The following is a 21,964-nucleotide window of genomic DNA, read 5'->3' on the forward strand; positions in this document are numbered from 1 at the left end:
TGATAATTGCATGATGCAGCCTGACGTTGTTATTGGAATAAGGAAATTACCAAAGCAATATTTAAATTGTTCTTGGTTTGTATTTTACTTGCAAATGGAAAAAGGGCAAAAATAATTTCTGTGTACTCATGTTAGAAAGGGCAAAAAGAAACACATGGACACGTATGCTTTGCTGTCCTTGTGAGTTCTATAAGGATTAAACAGTATGTCATACAGGATTAGCTTCGTCCATATCAGAGACTACGTCTTATATTCCCGGTCATAGACAGAAACTTTCAATTATACCTCACTAAAGCCAAGATATAGCACAACAGTATGGATTTGTCTGATAAAAGGTACACAGAAGAACAGAGGAGAAATAAATGTTGTTAGAAGCTGCATATCAACACATTAACATTTAAAGCAGAAATGGGTATGGAGTGTGTGGGCTCGATGAGCAGTATGTAGGCCTGTTACAGACCCCAGCTTGTCTTTTATGTAGTGTTTTAAAAAGAAAGAATGAGAATGAAGGAGGCCTCGGTGATATATATATATATATATATATATATATATATATATATATATATATATATATATAATTTGTCTAAATGCTTCACTTGTTTATTTTCAAAAGTCTGACCATTCTGCTTATAAGTGCACGTGTGTGGTTGACTTCCTGACCCCAGCAGCTGTTATTCTTACTCACTACAAACTATTTCCACTGGTTCTTGCTGTGTGTATGTTCATGTGCTTGTTTGTTTAACACTGACTCATGTAACAGTATAGTGAAACAAAGTGCGAGCAGGCTTTTTGGACAGGAATACCGAGGTGGCTTGACTCTAATGTGTGTAGGATATACTCTGTAAGTTTCAGTGTGTTGTGTGGGTACATGAACTCCTGTGTGGAAATATGCTGTATTATAGAGTACGTGTGTGTGTGTGTGTGTGTGTGTGTGTGCGTGTGCACAAGTGTATAAGAGAGCATTATTCATCAGCAGCTGAAACTAAAAGCCTACTTTTTCGTTGTGTTATATATGGACACGTACTATCAGTAAGTGTAATTCACTTCACCGGGGCCTTTTGCCCTCACCACTGTTCAGACCTTCAGGAGTGTGACGGAGAAGTGGACAGGCAAGGGAGCGCTGTCATTTTGAGTGTACGGTCCATCCTCAGATCCCCTTTTTTTGCAGCTGAAGGGACGCTGAATGAATGAATAGCCTCTCTTTGTGTGAGTGCACGCACACTCGGCTGTGTGCATGCGAGGATGTTTTCTGTAGAGTCAAAAAGCATGTGTGAGCTTTTGCATATGGCCGTAGGAGAGTGTGAAATACAAGGGGAAAAAGGTGCGTGTTTGTGTGCGCAATCACACATTTTGCGTGTTTGTGATTTGCAAGTGCATGTAGGTGTTAGTGTATTCTCATCAGCTTGGAGAATACGAGCAGTTGGTGAAGTTTTTTTTTTTTTTTTTAGATTATTTTAAATATTGTTTTGAGATATATTATTATTAAGAGATGTTTGATCATTTTTTTCTCACGGGGAATTGTTTCACAAACACAAAGTGGCACTCTAAACCCTCTGCAAAAATAATGTTGACACTCTTCAGATTCCAGAATATTAGCATGATAAATATGTGTATCTTTGTGTGATGGTAATAACTATGATCTGGAGTATCAGGATCATTATGAATTTGATTGTATCTATGCCCAAACATACACACACCTGTTCACATGAGGGTGGAAATATCTTCATTGATTACTGAAATTCTCATATATGGGATACCAACTCAGCTGTGACAATATATTGTTACAATATACTGAAATGTGTCAGGCCATTAAAAGAAAATAATATGTTAAAAAGTACAGAGGATTAAAAAACACAGGTAGGAACTTTAGTTTCATTAGGACTGCTGTGAAAAACCTTGCAGTTAATAAAAGGACATTTTAGCTGCCGATGCAGTTAAATATCAAATCTAGCATCCCTTAGCTCATTTACTCAAGTGTATATTTAGTGTGTAAAAATAAAAGAGATCAAAGGGACAAAAAAATGCAATTAATTTATTGGTAATCAGTCCGGTCTTTCCTGCAGCACAATCCCGCACACATGCATCGATAGGTTGTGTTTTCGTTATTTCACTCAGAAATAACGCAGCAACGCCCTGCCTTAGTTAAGCTGACGCTGTCATGTACTTTTTATGACGAGGCTGCATGCGTTCTCTGTGTGCGTGTGTGTTTCCCCATCTATGAGGTGCTAATTAGTCTGTATGTTAAACATATTTTTAAGCACCCCGGCAACTTCCAGCAAGATTTGAAAAAAAAAACAAAAAACTGTTGAATAAACAGGCTGAAAAACTGTTGGTTAAATGGAGATCAGACTCTTTTTCTTCTTCTCATTTATTATTTTTTTTTAAACGGTGTCACGTGTGTGTTACATGCAGTGTGTGTCTGTATGTGTGCGCATCTATGAGACAGAGTAACAAAGTGTCAATCACTGGGTACCGGATATGATGTGTGAGCGCCAAATGTCTGTTGCCATGGCAACAAAGCAAACATCACACCGATGTAGCTTGTACATAACACAGAATATTCACAAATAGAAAAGGCAGTCCCCCTTTTCTCTCTCTCTGTCTGTGTGTGTGTGTGTGTGTGTGTGTGTGTGTGTGTGTGTGTGTGTGTGTGTGTGTGTGTGTGTGTGTGCGCGCGCAGCACGTGTCACTTTTCCCTGAGGAAGAAGAACTTCAGCAAGCTCACATGTGTTTACTCTTGTACACGTTACTGACGGCTCCTTCTTTATTCCATCTCAGGCGTCTTTAGTCAACATTCCCAGAAAACGGAAACAATCCAGGATAATCCGAGGGGGGTTTCCTTTAATTCAGGCGTGTAAAACTCATTTTACTTTATGGGCCACATACAGACTAATTTGATCTGAAGTGTGCCAGACCAGTAAAACCACCGAATAATAAACTATGAAAATAAAACCCTCCAAATGGTTCCCTTCCCTCCAAATCTGAACCATAAGCCCAAATGAAAGCCACGCTTTACACCACTCCCCTTTAAAAATGCCTGACAGCAGACGGTGTTATTTCTTATCCAACAATTTTTGCCATTTAATCAGCAGTCCGTTTACAGAAAGAATATATCTGTGTGCATCTTCAAAAAAAACAGTCCATATTGTGTCCATTAAAATTTACATCTTTATGACTCACTTCTAAAAATACTTTGAACTTTCCAGACATTTTCACTTCTGTGTAGCAATGCTGGCATCACCACAAAAACTGTGTGTTTTGAAGAAATTAAGAAACAATTAACTTCACTGCAATATTCACACTTTACAAGGCCAACCAGTGGGCTGGATTGGACCCTTTCCCGAGCCAGTTCTTACTCCCGGGCAGCATGTTTGATACCCCTGGTCTAAATAATTTAAACAGCAGCTGAAGTATTCCAGGTCACATATATATACAAACCTGTATTTACAGCAGCCACTTAATCATTTTCTGCTGTTGTCTATCATTTTTAAAGTTGAATGAATTATTATCAGGAGAAAAATTAGAATTTTACATTTAATGAGCGTTCTTTAGTGACGACTTTCTTTTGTTTAGCTCTAAAGTCGGTGAAGACGGTGTTTATGTTGTTGTTGCGTATTTGTTCTTTTGTATCCAGATCACCAGAAATGCCAGTCTTCTCTGTAGTGAGACTTCTCTTCTACATGATTACGTCTGTGTGCATAATCATTGTAAGCATGATCATTTTCTTAAACAGCACCTTTAATGATTATGAAATATATATGTAAATTGTACTTGTCGTTTTGCCACAGTTAGAAATGATATGAAGTTGAATAGCATTTTTACAGCATTTTTAAGTGTTCATAATTCTCTGTCTCTGTTTTGTTGTGTCACACACATAGTTTGTGCAACATGGAGTAAACATGTCACCCTCCCTTAAGAACACGTGAATACACTTTTTCACATCGCTGTTCTGCACTTCAGTGCATCTTTGTGTCCGCTCGCCCACCTTCATCTATCTCATATTTTATTTTTCTTTCTAAACAATTATGACACTTTTTTTTTTTTTTTTTAACCCTTTGCGCCATCGCATTGCAGTGGCTTTGCTTCCCCTCCTTTTTACACCGCTCTTTTCATCCTGGTCTACCCGGATACGGATACCCGGGAATAACATCCCCACTCCCTCCCGTCCCTGCTTTACGTAACGCTTAAAGCCCTGCATATCCTCCCTGGCCATGGCAACAACCACATCTGGATCACACAGCCCATCTAGACTGGCACCAAAGCAAATGTGAAGCCCTCAAGACTTACCACAGAAGTCATGTGCAGTCATAATCCTGTTTTCTGATGGGTGAAGCATACTTTGGGGTGATTCTCAGAATGCACTGGTGCACTGGGATTTGTTAGTCTGAGGTGGCTCCAAGACTTTGACTATGTGGATGTAAAGTTAGAGCGATATTCAGATTTGTTACTGCTTCTTTAAGATCTCCATCAAACCCACATTCATTGCTCTTTTCATGTGTTCCTCATATGACAAAGTTTACAATGAGTTTGTATTTTGCTTCAGAATTTCTTCTCCTTCATCCCACACTCCTCCTCTCCTTTCCCTTTGCATCTGTACTTCCATAGTCTTTGCACTGGTTATCTGGTTTGCTAGCCATTCATCTGCAGGCTAGTAGTGCCCCCAGATGGCCAAACACATACATTACAAGCCCCTTCGTTCAGTGGATGGAGAGATCTGGGTGTCAACTTTGTGTTTCATATATTTTTCCTACTGCTCATCATTTGATGTTGGTAGCAGTGTTAATGAGGCTTGGAGAGTTTCTTGCATTGATTCTGTCCAATTCCCTGTCGTGTCATTTGTTGCAGTAATCAGTGATGGAGCTGTCCTTTCCATCACTGAACAAAATCTGTAGTTGCAGGTTTTTTTTTTTTTAACTTTCAGTGAAACTGGAACAAAAATCAGGAGCAAATCAAGATCATAATAAAAGCCCACAGAGCTGTCCCTCTTGGTATCCATAAGCCACATAACAGTGATTGGTTTATTTTGATGCAATAGGTGATGATGGTCAGTGGTGGAGTGGTGACCGCGGACGAAATGGGGAACCTGTGCCCAACATAGCTGTTGCCATGGTAACTGCAAAGGACTGGTGGATCGAGTTATAATTGGACGGAGCAAAATGGTGGGCTGTGGGAGGGAAAGACACAGAGCACAGGGGTGGAAGATGAATTAAGGGATGAGAGCGATGGGATGGGAAGAAGGAGCGAAGGCGGTGCTCCGCCTGCGTAGAGCCAGTGTATATAAAGACGAGGAGGGGGAGGAGGAGGAGAAAAAGTTTCTCGTGTGATGTCACGTGCCGTTTGACAGATGTAATTGGGGGATAGAGACATGCACACATATGCACATTAAAAAGCATGATGTCTGTGAGAAGAGACAGCCAGTGAAAGCTGCTGAACACCTACACAGATACTGCACCGCCAGCACAGCAGCAGGGAGAGATGGTTAAGGCAAGCTTAGGGGAATTTCTCTTTTACTGTTTGTCTTCACACCTTCTCTCTTACTCTTGCGAGTCTGCACCGCTTACCTTTTATTTTATGTGATTAAGTGCTAAAATTCTGTGGTTTTCCCGCCATGCTGACTTCGCCCCCTCTGCATGTTGCAGCTTCGTGTGCATGCACTCGACACATTTTCTTATCTTGTCTGCATAGCTTTTTTTTTTTTTTGCTACAATGGTGTGACAGCCAGAATCGGTTAATCTACTTTTGCACAAATACATTTGCAGTGTTATTGCAACACAGAGTGAACTGGAATTTGGCCATATTCAGACCAGGATAAAGGAAAAACTCATTATTCTGCTCTGAATAATTGGTCAGATGTAGTTCATTACCAAAGTTGTGTTTACCCAGAGTTGCAGCCTCAGTAATCCTTCTTCTCCACCCCTGCCCTCTTTTTCACCCTCTTTTTCCTTTGATTCTCTGAGCCAAGCTGCCCCCCCCCAACACACCGTGTTTGCTAGATTGACTTGTTGAGAGCTCAGAGCAGTTGATAAGCTTTAGTCTCTTACTCTGTGTCTCTAATTCCAATTAGTTTAATCCTCTCTAAAACACCCAGACTTAAGAGAACACACAGTCACCCCATATTTTTACATTATGCAAGATACTCTGATGCCAGAATGGAGCATGCTGCAAAGATGCTTCTGTTTTTTTTTTTTTATTATTATTATTTGTTTCAGATGTTAAAAACGATTTCCTCTTCAGGTACATACGTAGGTGCACTAGAGTTATTAAGGTTTTGTATGTTCCAATTATATTTTATTTGTTTTGTTTTGACATTTTTGTTTTGAATCCAGTTTAGTTTCAGTTGCATAGGTGCACTAGAGTTATTAAGGTTATTAAGGTTTTGTATGTTCCAATTATATTTTATTTGTTTTGTTTTGACATTTTTGTTTTGAATCCAGTTTAGTTTCAGTTACTTTCCCGAGTGGTTTTGCTTGTTTCAGTTGAGTTTTTACTGCTTAGTTTTAGTTCAGTTTTCACTAGTCATGTTTAATCTTTTTAAATAACATAACATGAGAGGTATGTGTCTGGGGCAAAACTGGCTAAATTCAGAATAGGTATTATAATACAAAGCCAACACTTTGTTGAGCCAGTTGACTTAGTCATGTAGACGCTCTGATTTGAAACAAACATGTCCATGAAATGCAGGTTGTGTTGTCAGATTTGACCACAAGACTTAAAGTAAGCAAATGTCCTCTGTATATAATACCCTTGAGTTTCAATGAAATTGAAATGCAGGTTTTTCTTGCAGAAGTGTAACCCAGAACACAGAGGGTTAACTTTTTTTACTACTGAGGCCAGCTGCTGCCAGTGTGTCTCTCAGCTTTATTGGTCAGATCTCAAGCTCCTGATGTGCTGACTGGCTGCTGGTGATAATTCAGTCCCTCCCTGTATTGTATTTGTCTTAAGGACACATTAAAAAGGCTGATCTTGCCTCATACAGTGCAGTGAGAACCCACATCACACATACGAATCCTCTTCTCATGTCTCATCTGTACAATGCCTTTAAAATATATTTTAATACTTCCCCTTTGTCTGCCCCATTTCAGGCCTCCCACACCCTTCCTCCTTTTAAGAGAAGTTCTGTTTTCACAAGTTGTTTTCTCTCTACACCCCCCCCCCCCCCCCCTCTCTCTCTGGCTCTCCTGCTGAAAATGACTCTCAGTCTATTTTTACCCTCTGGTCCTCTCCACTGTTGGTCTGTTCCACCCATTTTTCCTCTCTTTCTAACCAGCCCTACTCTCCTGTTTTCAATTCTCGTCTTTTCTTTCCCTCTTTCTCCTTGTCCTTGTGAGTGTTGCATCAGACATGTTTGAAATTCTGTCTTGGAGGAGGTGCATTTCCACGATGGAGAGATGGAAAAATGTTTGGGGATTTGAAGGGGCTTTTTATTGTGGAAAATTACATCACTTGACCCCCTGCTCTTAACTGTGTTTCTAAAAGCAAAAGTGTAACATCACCAGAGGATAGATAGATAGATGGATAGATACATAGCCAGACATATTAATTCAACCCAAGATCTATCTAACTTTTAATGACCCTGCATGGTCATGTAGGTTTATTGGGTGGGGGGTATGCATTGCCATCTTGACCCCGGAGCTCTCGTCAGTGGCCACCCCCTGTGCAGATTCCGTAGAGAGACCAAAGCAGCGTGACAGGTAAAGTGCAGATGGCACACCAGCGCCTCCCTGCATGTATGGTTGTCATGTGTATTAAAGCTGGAGCCGGGCATTTGTAAGGGGGCGGGATCTTCCCCAAGTTCTGTTAAGCCATTGGGTGGCCTACATCTGAGTGTCGGCGTTTGATTCGCGGTTTCAGCCATCACTCAGGGTTTACTACGACTCCTCCACCAATGACGGAAAGAAACACAAAAATACTCACTTTTGAGGCCTTAACCGGACTCCAGCTCGTGTTGCCATATCCGAACACTAGCAATATTTATTTACTAGTATTGAGTAATTTTAAGAAATTTCGATTTTGGAGGGGAAAAGGGTTATAGTTGTAACGCCGGGTGTAATTTGCATATGACTGGCATTCCAGCGCATCCTCCGGCCAATCCGAGTCCGCGGCGGGTAGATGACGGTCGGACACCAGGGCCAATAGCCGAGTAGAATTCGCCAAGCGGGGGTGGGACAAGGCTGGGCGAGGTTGACAGGACGAGAAGGGGTGGGGGGACGACTACAGGAGGTGTGTGTGGGGGGGGCAAGCAGCCTAGTTTACAACAAGAGGAAGAGGAGGGAAAGAGAAAGAAAGGGCCAAGGCTTGCGAGAGAGAGAGAGAGAAGGAGACACAAATAAGGGAGTAAGCTCGGGCTGGGAGGTGTGGAGATGCGATACGAGGACTTTTCTAGGCCAAAACAACACGAGTAACAGCAAGTAATCAGCGGACTGGACAGTGTACGCGCTGATGTCGTCCGCACGAAGTGGCTAGCTAACCTGCTGCAGACGGACGGACCCCTCCAGAGGCTCTCACCCAGCGTCGCTGGTTTTTAAAGCACCCCCCCGCCCCCGCCGGATTCTGGTCCCGTATTGGAGGCACCTAGAACGGCCGCTCGTTTGCTGCCTTTGACGCTTGATCGAGGAGGAGTAAGAAAAATACAACAGCAACTGCGATTCATCTCCCCCTTACTCCTCCTCCTTTTCTCCTCGCTGACTTGAGCCAGGAGTCCTCACCATGGTCGCTTTCATCGCTGTGTTGTAGGCTCATCAGTTGCTAGCTAACGTCAGGTTTGTGGCCAGATTGGCCAGGTAGGACAGGAGCTGCTAAATCAAAGACAGTACAAATATTATTCGGTGGTTTTCTCGGTAATCAAACTGTTGGATAATGGGGTTGTAAGCGCAGGGTGATGGATGAATGCACCACATTTACGGTAACGATATCTTCCAATGCGTGGTTGCCAGGAACAAACGCAACTTGTTCGGTGTTTCTTTATAGGTGTTAACTGAATTGCCTGGTTAAAACAGGTGCTTTTCGTATTCCCGAGGAGGGAAATATATTGGAGAAACAAGTTTCGGAGTAATGCACTTGTCAAACACTCCTCGGCGGATTATTTTTGCCGTCACTACTTTTGAATTTATGTTTTTATAGTTGCGACATGAGAACAATTGCGTTTCTTTTGCCCGTGTCTGTGCGGCGGGTGCACGACCAGGGGCGTTCCCGAGAGGCTGGTCCAATTTGGAGCGGTGCACTTGAGGCTCCGGTTATTGCAAGAGGCAGCTAAATTTGCCGTGATTTGTTACATTTTTCTCTTTCTCGCTTTCTCTCTTTTTTTAAATGTGCGAATCAGCAAGTGTTAAAAGTCGGTTTTGAGGTAAACGGTGAACACTTGGACCTTAAGCAGATTCACAGTAGTTAGAAATAGAAGAATCACTTGAGCTGTGATCACCCCACTTTGCTTGTTGCAGCGCTGTTTAGCCTGATCGATACGGTGCTCTTCAGCTGTGTGAGTCCGGGACTTCATGTGCTTCTCAGTACCTGCCGAGCCCCACCTGCGCGATGCCGTGTAGTAGCGCAGAGCACGTTTCGACATGGCCCAGAAAGACTGCGTAGTTTCCGGGCGGATGTATCAACCCAGGCCGTGGATGGACTGGAGGCCTTGTTAACCCCTTCATGGCCGGGCTACTGTAGTAATGTAAACAAACAGGGAGAGAGGGCATAGGGGGTAATTAGACCAAAGGGAGGCGGAACCCTGCCTTCGATCATAATCATCTTTTTCAGTGGTTCGTCTGTACACTGCTACATCCATACAGATTTAACTTTAATTTGGTTTCTTACCAATCGTTTACAGTACATCTTGTTCACTGATGTTTGTTCCGTGTGCGTTATTAGATTGCGGCATTCTGCGATACGGATAGATGGACTCTTATCTCGTATTTTAATTACGAAAAAAAAGGGATACCTCTTGAAGACCTCATCATACCGGGAAGTGATGCAGTAATTATTATGAATGATGACTGCAACCTGTAGGGATGAAACGGATCCAGACACACTATGAGCTTCCCAGATTTTGGATTAAGCATGTCCTCTTACCTGGATTTCTGTATGTCATAAAACAGAGATTTTAATAGGACACATTATTACTTTTTTTATATTTTTATTTTTTTGGAAAACATCAAGGATTTCTTTCAACAATGTTCTCGTCAGAGAATCCTCAGTATCTTCGCCAAGGATTAAGCATGTTTGGTTAGTCCATACCTTATTGTTTAGCTGGAGTGTGATGCAGTCCTTTTTCTGAGGGATTTTTGTTACTGTGTGAAGGATCTTTATCTAGAGCTTTTTTAAATCCAGTAATGGAAATAATATGAGTTATGCTGCCTTTGTTTCATTTATGACATTTGGTAACAACTTCTGTTCTCCATCCAGCCTGTTATTGAGAACAGAGAGTGCTTTTGTGCATCTGCAATTTTTGGAGTGATTTAACCAGTTAAGTGGATGGAGGTCTGGTCTACTACTGTGGCAACACTGATATTATTGCTAGTTTTAAAATAACTGCTACTTTTATATTCTGCCAGGTAATTACCGACCTTCACCTGCTGTCCCAGATGTTACCCAGCCTGTGGTTAGATGGCTAAAATTAAAGCTACTAATGTTCTGTGTTTGAAGTAGTACTCGGCTCTAGTATGTCTGATTTTTAGTATTTTTGTTGTGTTTCCATGCAAAATAATATAAATAATTATGCATCATCACATTGTAAACTAATTGGTCATTCAGTAGGAATGCAACTATGGTGTAAAAGTGTTGCAGTGACTCCTCCAAATAAGAAACTGCATCCCGATCTGTTAGTAAGAAAGGCAGATTGTTTTGAATCAGAATTCTAAGCAAGGCCCCATATTATGGACAACAGGCATATAAATAAGTGTTCTTCTTTTCTTCTGCAGTGTGGACCAATGTAGAGCCCCGGTCAGTTCCAGTCTTCCCTTGGCATTCATTGGTCCCCTTTCTGGCACCCACCCAGTCAGATGCTACTTCTCAGCCAGGAGAGGGCCAGCACCCAGTCAACCACCCCCAAGCAGCCAGTCTGAAGACAGGTAATCTATACATTTATGGGGGGGAAAAAAAATTTTAAAAAAGCATTGTCACCAGATTCATGTTATTTTTATTTGAAACTTAAACAACATTTATTGCTTATTTTGCCCTGAATAGTATTCATCTTTGTTGTTTTTCCTCAGAGTGTCAGGGGGTGGCAGCGCTGCCACAGGAGCCTGCAGAGGCACCTCCCACTGTAGAGAGAGGTCCCCCATCAAGGCCTCCCCCTGCCTCAGATGAGCCGCCTCCAGAGAAAGAGAAAGGAGATACAGAGAGGGAGAGGCCTGACAGTGAAACTGAGAGTGATGTTGATGACCCGTAAGAGCAGGTTTTTTTTTGCTGTATTGGGATTTTGTGGGTGAATCTTGTCAGGCTAAAAGAACACAGAGAGAGAGAGGTAGCACAGATACTCATGTTTTATCTATTAAAGTGGTTATGTATTTGTCCAAGCCAGCTTTCACAGTAATTTTCTGTGTGGTGCTGTGTACCCACACATACAGTAAGGGAGTGTGATATTTTCTGTATCCTTGCACTAATTTGGGCAGAAGAGCTCAATGCCAGAACAAAGCAGATGGGAACAAAAGCATTCCATCTCTGGTTTCTATCACTATATGAAAGGCAGTGGCCAGGCTGTCAGACATTGAAATGGATTAGTTATCTGCTGAATCTGCTGCTGTATCTCATGGGAGATGAACTACTTGTGCTCAGTATCTATATCTTTTATACTTGCAGCTCTAAGGTAACTAATACCAATGTTAAGTCAAAAATTACTCAATTTTTAAATATTAAAGATGGAAAGAGAAGAAGCGCTAATGGGCCAGCCTGCATGCGAGTATGGTCCCTGGGGAAAATATCCGATAAAGATTATAGATAGAGGGATGTTTTTCTGTCTTCTTTAGCTTCCTTCCAGGAGTCGTACCAGAGCAGCCTCTCTCTACATCACCAGTAAAGAGACGTACTCAGTCCCTCAGTGCGCTGCCCAAAGATGGAGACAAGAGCAGCCCTGGAAAGGTCTGTTTTCTTTTTTCTTTTATTTGTCTCACTGCATCCACAAAAACACAATTCTCAGTGTGTCTTTAACTAATTTATGTCATGTAATATCTCACTGTCTTTCTTGATCGCTCTTTCAGAGAGAGAAGGACCACATCAGGCGACCAATGAATGCCTTTATGATTTTCAGTAAGCGCCATCGAGCATTGGTGCACCAGCGGCACCCAAACCAGGACAACAGGACAGTCAGCAAGATTCTTGGGGAGTGGTGGTACGCTCTGGGACCTAAAGAGAAACAGAAATACCATGATCTGGCATTCCAGGTATCCAGGTGCATTCCAAAAAATACATAGAATTTTAGAAAATGTTCTGCTGGTTAGATCATAGATTAGTGTGCGTACATGTCCCTTCTCTTGTTCTCAGGTGAAAGAGGCCCACTTCAAGGCCCACCCAGACTGGAAGTGGTGCAACAAAGACAGAAAGAAGTCCAGCTCTGATAGTCGTGGGGTACCAGGGAGCAAAGATATCAGAGAGCGGAGCATGTCTGAATCCACAGGTTGGTCACTATGCAGCATACGTTTACAGAGAGCATCTTGCGTGCCCATTATTCTTCCAGTCCTTGCTAATCATGTTTTTGCCTTGTGATAGAGCCCCATTCTGTGGAGCTGAAGGGTGTTGGTACAGGGCTGGTGGGCGTGTCTGAGAGGAGTACAGGAGAGGGGCATGCGAGCCAGCTTACCCGCCCCAGAGCCTTCTCTCAAAGTGCCGTCCACAGCCTGGAGCGGAGTGACAGGGGTAATACGCAAGCCCTTGCAGAACTGGCACAGGTGAGAGAGGAGAAAAACTCATCTTCTAAAAATGTGGATTTTGTGATTATTTATTTTTGCATCTTGGTGTATTTTTACAAACAACAGTCTGCCCCCCCCCCCCCCCCCCCCCTATGAGACCCAGCAACAGAGGATGTTTTTTACTTTTGCTTTTCTCAAACATGGAAAAACAGTTTTGGCAATAGGACATTTTCTGTCACAGACTGGCAATAACACTCTGCCATATCATACCCAAATAAGGTTACAACAAGAAGGCCATCCTAATATGTCTCTTTGCTCCTTTCTCAGATGTGTGGGGATGGTGGCAATCAGTTCTCGAGTCATGCCCCTCCCTTGGCACAGTCTCAGCGTGGGGTCAGCGAGGACATGACCAGTGATGAGGAGCGCATGGTCATCTGTGAGGAGGAGGGAGATGATGACGTCATTGGTGAGAAATGAGCACTGCTATGCTCATGAAGCCATGTTAGATTAGAGAAATTAATGTGTTAGTATACTGCTTCCAGCATCACTGAACCACACTGCATATTGTCATCTTCTGTATGTTAAAACAGAAAACACCCACTCACTGCAAAGATGTAATGTCAGCAGTTAGTTCCCTGTGAAACATTCACATGTTATTTATGCTTTCCTGTTACTGACCACTTTGACATTTCAGATTTTAAAGATGGGAGATTAGTTTCAGACGTGCCCCATTTATCTGATCATTTAAACCGTAATTATGAGCAGTCGAGGGTGGAAAAACCATTCACATCAGCTTCTCAGTTGTAATTACAAGTCTTAGGTTTCAGGTATCACTGACACTAACAATATCCTTGCTCAACGGCTGCAAATGCACAGCTGCTGGGAATTGCATTTAAAGAAAATCAAGATTAATACAATGAGTTCAGCTTCTTTTGTAAGAGCTTAACTCTGTAAAGGCAAAAATGGCTAATTAAGGCTGTTCAGCTGGTCTGACTACAAGATTAGAATGCAGGCTAACAAACTTGGATAAGAGGTGTTCACTTTCTGCCAGTATTATGTGAACGCAATGAAAGTTTTCCCTGACGTTTCATGTCAGTTCCATTTTAAGGAATGTCAGGTGTAGCTGGAGTGTGTTCTTCTTTCCACAGAGGACCCTTATCCCAGCAGCGCCATAGATCTGAAGTGTAAAGAGCGTGTCACTGACAGTGATAGTGAGAACGGTTCAGGTGATGAAAGTGATCGAAAGGTAAAGGCATATTTTCAGTTTAACATGCACAGATTTATTGAAAATTTTTAAAGATGATTATCCTTTTATAACATCTGTATCTTTGTCCTTTTTAGAGAGTTTTTGCTCCAGTCATCTGCTCTTCTGCTTCCTCCTCTTCCTCACACCATACTCCTCACGGCAGGAGTGTCTCTCTGTCCTCTTACCCCACCAGCAAGCGTTATGATGAGGGGAGATCTGGAGGGGGAGGGTTTTCAGACCACAGGAGGAAGGAAAGAGGAGAGGGAGAGGGTAAGAACACATTTGGAGGTGAGGAAGGCGGAAATGGGCAAGCCCCTTCTCTCTCTCTCGCTTCTGGCCAGTCAGTCATGTCCACTTCTCCAGCCGGAGGGCCTCCTTCCTCGTCAGTAAGTTCACTGGGCGCAAACCCACTCCTGAGGGTAGCCTCCACGGTGGTGACCAATGTAATGCGTCCTGTTATCAGCACACCACTCCCTATTGCCAGCAAACCTAGAGATGGAGGCACTTCATCCAGCCCTCATCCATCAGAAAGGAAGTCCCTGGCTCCCCAGCATCAGCCACAACTCCTGATTGGTTCAGGATCAGGAAGTGGGGCCACAGCCACAGGGGGTGGGTACTACTCTTCATCATCACCCAATCCTATAGGTGCAGGTGTGGGCCCAGGTGGTGTAGTGACTAATTTGGTGTTAGGAGGGACTTTGCCTCCCCAACCCTCTGTACAGCTTATCACCCCCTCCCCACAGCCCCAGCCATCCCAGCAGCAGGCTCTGCCACCCACTGCTGTCTCAGCTCAACATAGCCAAACCAACGGGCCCCTGCCTCTTCCACTGCTTCAGCCCCAGTTCCTTCCTGCTTCCTCCCTGGCACCCCCTGGGAGTAAGGCCATCACTCAAGTTCAGTACATTCTGCCCACCCTACCTGCCAACACCAACCCCAAAAGTCCACCTCAGCAGCTCAGCCAGCCAACCAGTGTCTTCAACCTGCCCACAGCTCCACCGACACATGTGTCCTTGGCCAATGGAAAGCAGCAGGGCGGAAGTCCGCTGGCGGGATATACGTCCAGCCCGGCAGTGGGAGTGGTCAGCCCAGGAACTAGAGGTGAAAGCTCTAACAGGAGCCACAACAGCACCATACATAGAGTTAATAATCTATGTTGACTCCTAATAAAATGCCCCCCCCTTTCTTCAGTGCAAGCACAGTCTCCGGCGCTCCAGGGTAAAATGCTTGTTCCCATGGCAACAGTGCGGACTGCACCAGCCCCTGCCCAGCAGTTTCCGATTGTGGCTCCACCTCTTCCTGTCCAGAATGGAGCTCAGTCAGGAAGCAAGGTCAGTGAGTGCTTCATTGATGGCATGTTTCTAAACTGTAGCCATTTTCGTAATAAAGCCTTGTAAGAGCAAAGCTGCAAATATTCATTTTTGTTGGGTCTCCTCTTTTCTTTTCAGATCTTCCAGCTAGCTCACATGCCAGTTGTCCAGTCCCAACTGCCTCAGGGTGGAGCAATACATCCTGCCAGCCCCTTCCCCGTAACAGTGGGCACAGCTGCTGTGGTAGCGCCAGGATCAGCCCCCTCCCAGGCTGTTCTGCTCCCGCCAGCACCTACAAGGTAGGAGATATCAAACTGCAATGAGACAACGAATGTGGTACCTACAGGGGGCCACAGAGAGAGACCATGAACGACAATATCAGGACAAAACAAACACCATTAAAATCACCAATTTGGCACTATTTTAAACTCTTTTTAATTGAATACTTCTCTGTAATCTTTTATTTTCCACCAGACCTGCCTCTTTCTGACATTAATTTCACTCACCATGCTCAAGTGTTGCCATATCTTTCTGCTTAATTAGAACAGATTGCTAAGAAAATTGCTTTAGGTGCAAATATAGTAAAGTTAATGTGTTAAAAACACACAATGTTTGGATCTAAGTGACTTTATATCATGTCCGCTGCCTTCTTAAGATAACTGAGTAACGACTACACATGTACACCTAATTACTGTAAGTGTTTCGTATGCACAATACGATCTGTTGAATAGGCCCTTTTTGGAAAAAGTACTGTGAATGAGCCTAATTATGAGAGGCATAAGAAAAGTGTTTTTGTTCATTGAAGACTTTTTTGATCTGGCAGCGCAGGGCATCAAGAGAAAAAAAAAAAATCTCCCCTGAAAAGCACCATTGATTTGCCCCCTTTTTGGGTTTTCTTTCATTCCAGTCACTTTAAAAATGAAAATCCGGTAAATGCTTTACCTATAAATTACACAGTATGTGACCAAGATGAGGAATTACCCGGCGGCCAAATGTTGACCTATCCTTTTCCCATTTTTCACAGCTAACTGGAACAGCTTTGGTTCTCTCAGCCTGTCTTTAAACACATTTTAAAATTCTAGTTAATAAATGAAGTGAAACTTCCAGTGTGGCTATTGAAGCTCATTTTCACTACTCACAGTATTTCTAAACTCCCTGCAGCTGTTCATAACAGTCGTGTTTGAATTGACATAAGGCGTTTATATAATGGAGACTGATGTTTGACAGCCTAAAAGCTATTTTCTAACAGATAGATGAACCCAGCAATGTTACAAATCACATGTCTGGATGCAGCTGTAAACAAATGTGCCAGTAAGGCTTGACTCAGCTCTGATTAACAGGCACTCATTTATAAACATATGCCAGGCTCGTGCACCATAGCCCTCAGTATTCCTGAGCTGCTGTTCTCTCAGTTATCATTCCATTATTGAAAGTATTATTGCATAATTGACAGCAACAGTTTTTCTGAATGATATGTACAGTACCAGTCAAAAGTTTTGACACACCTTCTCATTCAATGTTTTTATTTAAAAAAATAAATAAATAAATTCCTATACTGTAAATTAATACTGAAGGCATCCAGACTATGAAGGAACACATGAGGAATCATGTAGTAAACTTAAAAGTGTTAAACAAACCACAATATGTTTTAGATTTTAGATTCTTTGCTTTGATTGCAGCTTTGCACACTCTCTCAGCTTCATGAGGTCATCACCTGAAATGGTTTTCCAATAGTTCCCAGAGGTGCTGAGCACTTGATGACTGCTTTGCCTTCACTCTGCAGTCCAACTCATCCCAAACCATCTCAGCTGGGTTTAGATCAGGTGATTGTGGAGGTCAGGTCATCTGACACAACACTCCATCACCCTGTTTCTTGGTCAGATAGCCCTTACATAGCCAGGGGTGTGTTTGGGGTCATTGTCCTGTTGAAGAACAAATGATGGTCCCGTGAAGCGCAAACCAGATGAGATGGCAGGTCTCTGCAGAATGCTGTGGTAGCCATGCTGGTTAAGTGTGCCTTGGATTTTGAATAAATCACCAACAGTGTCACCAGCAAAGCACCCCGATACCATCATACTTCCTCCTCCATGCTTCACGATGGGAACTACAAACACATGGCGTTTATAACCAAAAGTCTCAAATTTGGACTCATCAGACCAAAGCCTGAAATCCAGATTGACGCAGTCTTCTCTGAACAGTTGATGTTGAGATGTGTGTGCTACTTGAACTGTGTGAAGCATTTAGGTGGGCTCTTATCTGGGGTGCTGTTAACTTGTGGTTTCTGAGGCTGGTGACTGATGAACTTATCCTGTGCAACAGAGGAAACTCTTGGTCTTCCTTTCCTGATGAGAGCCATTTTCATCATAACATTTGATGGTCTTTGTGACTGCACTCGAGGATACTTTCAAAGTTCTTGAAACTTTTTTTGGAATGACTGACCTTCATTTCTTAAAGTAATTATGGACTGTCTTTTTCTTTACTTAGTTGAGTAGTTTTCACCATAATGTGGATTAGAACATTACTCAAATAGCGCTATTCACCGTATACCAACTCTACCTCTTCACAAAACAACTGATGGTCTCAAACACATTAAGAGGGCAAGAAAATTAAGATATTAACTCTTGACGAGGCGCAGCCGTTACCTGAAGGCATTCCAGGTGACTGCCTCATAAAACTGACTGAGAAAATGTCAAGATGTGCAAAGCTGTCAAGAGGCGCTGACTTTGAAGAATCTAAAATATAAAACATATTCTAGTTTAACATTTTTTGTTTACTAAATAATTCCATATGTATTTTTTCATAGTTTGGATGACTTCAGTATTAATCTACAATGCAGACAATTTTTAAATAATGAAAAACCACTGAATTAGAAGGTGTGATCAAACCTTTGACTGGAGCTGTATGTGCTGTGTATATACACAAAAATAGTTAGTGCCTTTACTGGGTTACTGCTGTGCTTTCCTTGAAGCAACATTAAAATGGAGAAGGCAAGCCACTCGTGGGACTTCATTCAGAATCTGTAGTAAACATCAATTAACCAGCAGTAATTTACTTGAAATCATTTTGAGCTTATCCGAGCTCTGTATCCGTGTGCACTCAGTTTATTTACTTCCAAAATAGGTGGTAATCAGGAGGTTTTACATGATGATTTTGCCCACTGGCTAGATTAAAAAAGGTTTATTCAACAGTTTTAGACCAAATAAAGTACTTTGTAAATGGGCCAGTTTATGCCTATCAAGGTTTTAAATAAGGCCGTTTAATTCCAAGTGGGCTCTTACTGTGGTTAATGAGGAAATAAAATGCTCTGAGTAATCACAGACAATATTGTAACAAGTTAAAAAGTGTTAAAATGAACATATATAGTCTTTTTCTTGTAATAAATAAGCTGAAGCTGCATTGCTTCTCCATCCACGTTTCTCGAAACATAGTGAGCAGACAACACGAGAAACCGAAATTCCAGCAGGGGTGCAGCTGTAACAGTACAGCTCTATTCTGGATGTGTTAGTCATGCTGCTGGTGGCCCAAGTTGCCTCTGCCTGCCACCCCCACACTACCTCTCAGCTTCTGTCTCTCTCTCTCACACACACACACACACACACACACACAGCACTAGTCATCTAGTGCTACTTGCTATGATGTACACTCACCAACTGACCCTCATTGCAGCACTTCTCTTTTTGTCTTCCTCTTTCTTTCTAATCGTGTCTCTGTTCCCTGCACTCTCAGTCTGCCTCATTATTATACTGTAACATGGGCTGTCACTGCCTCTGCACCTTTCCTGACATTTCTTATTACAATAAATGTCATCGTCCTTCTTGCTGCTTCTCCTTGCTTTCTTCATTTTTTTTTTTTTTAATAAAAAAATATATATTCCTTTCCTAATCACCTCACCTGTATCTGTACCTCCTGTCCAGGATCACCTATGTCCAGTCAACTCCAGGGGTCCCATCCACCCTGCCGCTAGTCTCCACTACAACAGGTTCCTCCCCTTCACAGCAAGCTCTGCCAGTCCCCGGATCTGCATACGTACCCTCGCCCCATGTAACACTTGGGTTCACAGCCATCGCCCCACCTGGACAGACACTGGTACAACCACTGATTGCAGGTCAGAGCTGTGGAAAGATTAATTCATAAATCCTGTTCTTGATGCAATAATTCTACATTTTGTGTAGAGCAGGCTGTGCAAATAGCTTCCTGTGGGGTCAAATGTGGCCCTCTGAGTAATGTTGATTTAATGATGCCAGTGTCTAAGTGCACTGAAGACCTTTCCTGCTATCAGTGGTGAAACATACAGTAACCCTGCATTTGTGTGCTCTTTGGATGGGCAGATTTCCTGAGTAGGAAACTTTTGGATTGTTTAAATAATACATTGATAGCTTTTTCCAGTTTATAATTATTTTATTGGTTGTTAGGATTACTGCTAATAAATAATTAATCTAGGTCACTCTATATGGAGGGCAATGGTTAAAAACTAACACCCCATGACAAAATAAATGTAAGCCTAAAAGTTGATTTACTATGAATGGATTTGCACCATTAATCAAAAATGTCTCTATATTTTCAACAACTTAATTTTCTTAATGTTTCTTTATGGGTGGAGAAAATGATCCTGTTTCTTTAGGACAGATGAAATAAGCTTGAATCCCTGAAAGATGCACTCTAACAAGGCTAAAAACACCTGCAGTAATACTACACAGCTTAAACAACAGTAATGGTATAAAGTAATTAAAATTACAAAATGCGGGTTATTAGTCAGTGATATTTCTTCATTGTATGATATTTGCAAACACGCTGAGATAAACTGGAGGATGAACCTTTTATAGTCCTTTTAAGGCACATAAACCATATGAGCCATGTTTATAAAGATGTTTTTTAGAGCTAGTTTTGGGCGAAGAGGAGCGCTGACAGAATGTCCTGAGTTCAGATTAGAAGACCTGCAGGGGAGAGCTGCACAGCCTGGAAGCGGGATGATCAAAGCACCTGGAAGTACAAAGCGCAACACAGCAGATATGTAGGGGAAAAAAGAGACTCAGCCAAGAGCTTACATCAGTTCCTCATGTATGGTCGAAGCTGTTGGGGTATATGGTGTCAGCTGTGGGCCTTTCATGGATAATTTTAATAATCTGAATTGGAGTTTTGTTTCTTTCTATTTAACTCTTGTACTGCTGGCTGCACCTGCTAGCAAATAGAACATTTTTTCTATTTTCCTCTGACTTTCTTTATTTTTTATTTATTTATTTTTTTTTTTTGGATTTATGCTCTCTCGCATACTTCTATTTATATAATGCTTTTCTAGTCTTACTAGTCTCTCAAAGCACTGCAGTGACATTGTAAAGCTCTTTTTATTCTGTGCACTAAAAGGACTTTGTCCACCTCACATTTATAGCCAGTTTAGGATCACCAATTAACCTAACGTGTGTCTTTAGGCTGTGGGAGGAAACTGGAGGCACGGGGGGGGGACACAGAAAAGTCACATTTAACACAACAGATGTTGACCTCTCATGGAAAATTTTAATGCGGAACTACATGTCTCCACTCCCACGAGAAAACATGATTCAGTTTTTTTTTGTTTTGTTTTTTTTGGCCTTGAAGAATTACAGCCTACGAGAGCAGACATCTCTGAGATTAGATGTACAGAAGTGCCGGGACAAGAGATTGTTTTGATCGTTTGCTGTGAATCTTGACCTCTACACAGTGGAAAAGCCTATATATGAATATATATATATTAAACTCATAGAAAGACAAGCCTTTACATAATTTACTATTTTATACTTACATTTTATATTTGGTCCATTAGGCCATGTAAGTTATTTACCTCCCAGTGTCTCTTTTCAGTGGTAACCCTCATCTGCATTTGAATTGCACTATGGGAGAGCGGCATCCATTAACAGAACACATTAAAAAATAAATCTCATACACTACAACAGTGATTCTCAGATTTGTTCTGGCATGCCAGAAGATCAAAAAGTTAACACCTTACTTCCCACAAATTTTATCAGTCAACACTAAATTAACAATAAAGTTTAGTGCACTAACATCAGCAAGCTCTCGGTTCTTTATTTTTCCCATTGAACTTTGTTTCACTTATGAATTTTAACCTGATTGTGCACCCTACCTGCAGTGCCTCCATTTGTGAACCACTGACGTATAGTGTGGCTACTGTGCTGCTTGAGTGCATGGTTATGTACTCAAACCTGCTCAGCACTGATATCCTACCCAACAAAAATCCTACCCAACAAAAATCTGCTGAAAAGATGCTATAAAGAAAAGATGGTGAAGTCAAGTTTGCCATACGTCTGAACAATGTTATTTGGTTAAATAATGAAAGCTTAAATGCTGTATACAAAAAAATGGCTCTTTTATTTCACTCAACAAACTCCACAAAGGACCAGCAGATTCAAACCCAGAACTTTGTTGCTATTTTAACAATAAACTTTGACTGTGCAGAGGCTCATACAAATAAGCTCACCATGCAACACCATGTCCTCCATGTATAATCCCATGAGAAATGTAATTTACATTTAGATGCACAGTGCTGTTATGTCACCCCTCATTTCTTTGTGTTGCTAGGAAAA

At 42.0% G+C, this 21,964-nt stretch overlaps 1 protein-coding gene across 7 annotated transcripts in view; it reads left to right on the plus strand.

The window, feature by feature from the left end:
• Positions 1-21,964, plus strand: part of cicb (capicua transcriptional repressor b) — a 46,992-nt gene that overhangs the window by 19,988 nt on the left and 5,040 nt on the right. For all 7 annotated transcript variants that reach the window (XM_030749317.1, XM_030749318.1, XM_030749321.1 and 4 more), the window contains 12 exons: positions 10,911-11,060; positions 11,202-11,376; positions 11,958-12,069; positions 12,189-12,371; positions 12,472-12,604; positions 12,697-12,875; positions 13,164-13,302; positions 13,985-14,082; positions 14,178-15,180; positions 15,271-15,410; positions 15,528-15,688; positions 19,304-19,494. In XM_030749317.1, the coding sequence (XP_030605177.1) occupies positions 10,911-11,060; positions 11,202-11,376; positions 11,958-12,069; positions 12,189-12,371; positions 12,472-12,604; positions 12,697-12,875; positions 13,164-13,302; positions 13,985-14,082; positions 14,178-15,180; positions 15,271-15,410; positions 15,528-15,688; positions 19,304-19,494 (2,664 nt within the window). The remainder of the gene's footprint in view (positions 1-10,910; positions 11,061-11,201; positions 11,377-11,957; positions 12,070-12,188; positions 12,372-12,471; positions 12,605-12,696; positions 12,876-13,163; positions 13,303-13,984; positions 14,083-14,177; positions 15,181-15,270; positions 15,411-15,527; positions 15,689-19,303; positions 19,495-21,964) is intronic.

This window comes from Archocentrus centrarchus, chromosome 16 (assembly GCF_007364275.1).
Source record: "Archocentrus centrarchus isolate MPI-CPG fArcCen1 chromosome 16, fArcCen1, whole genome shotgun sequence".
Taxonomy (NCBI): Eukaryota; Metazoa; Chordata; class Actinopteri; order Cichliformes; family Cichlidae; genus Archocentrus; species Archocentrus centrarchus.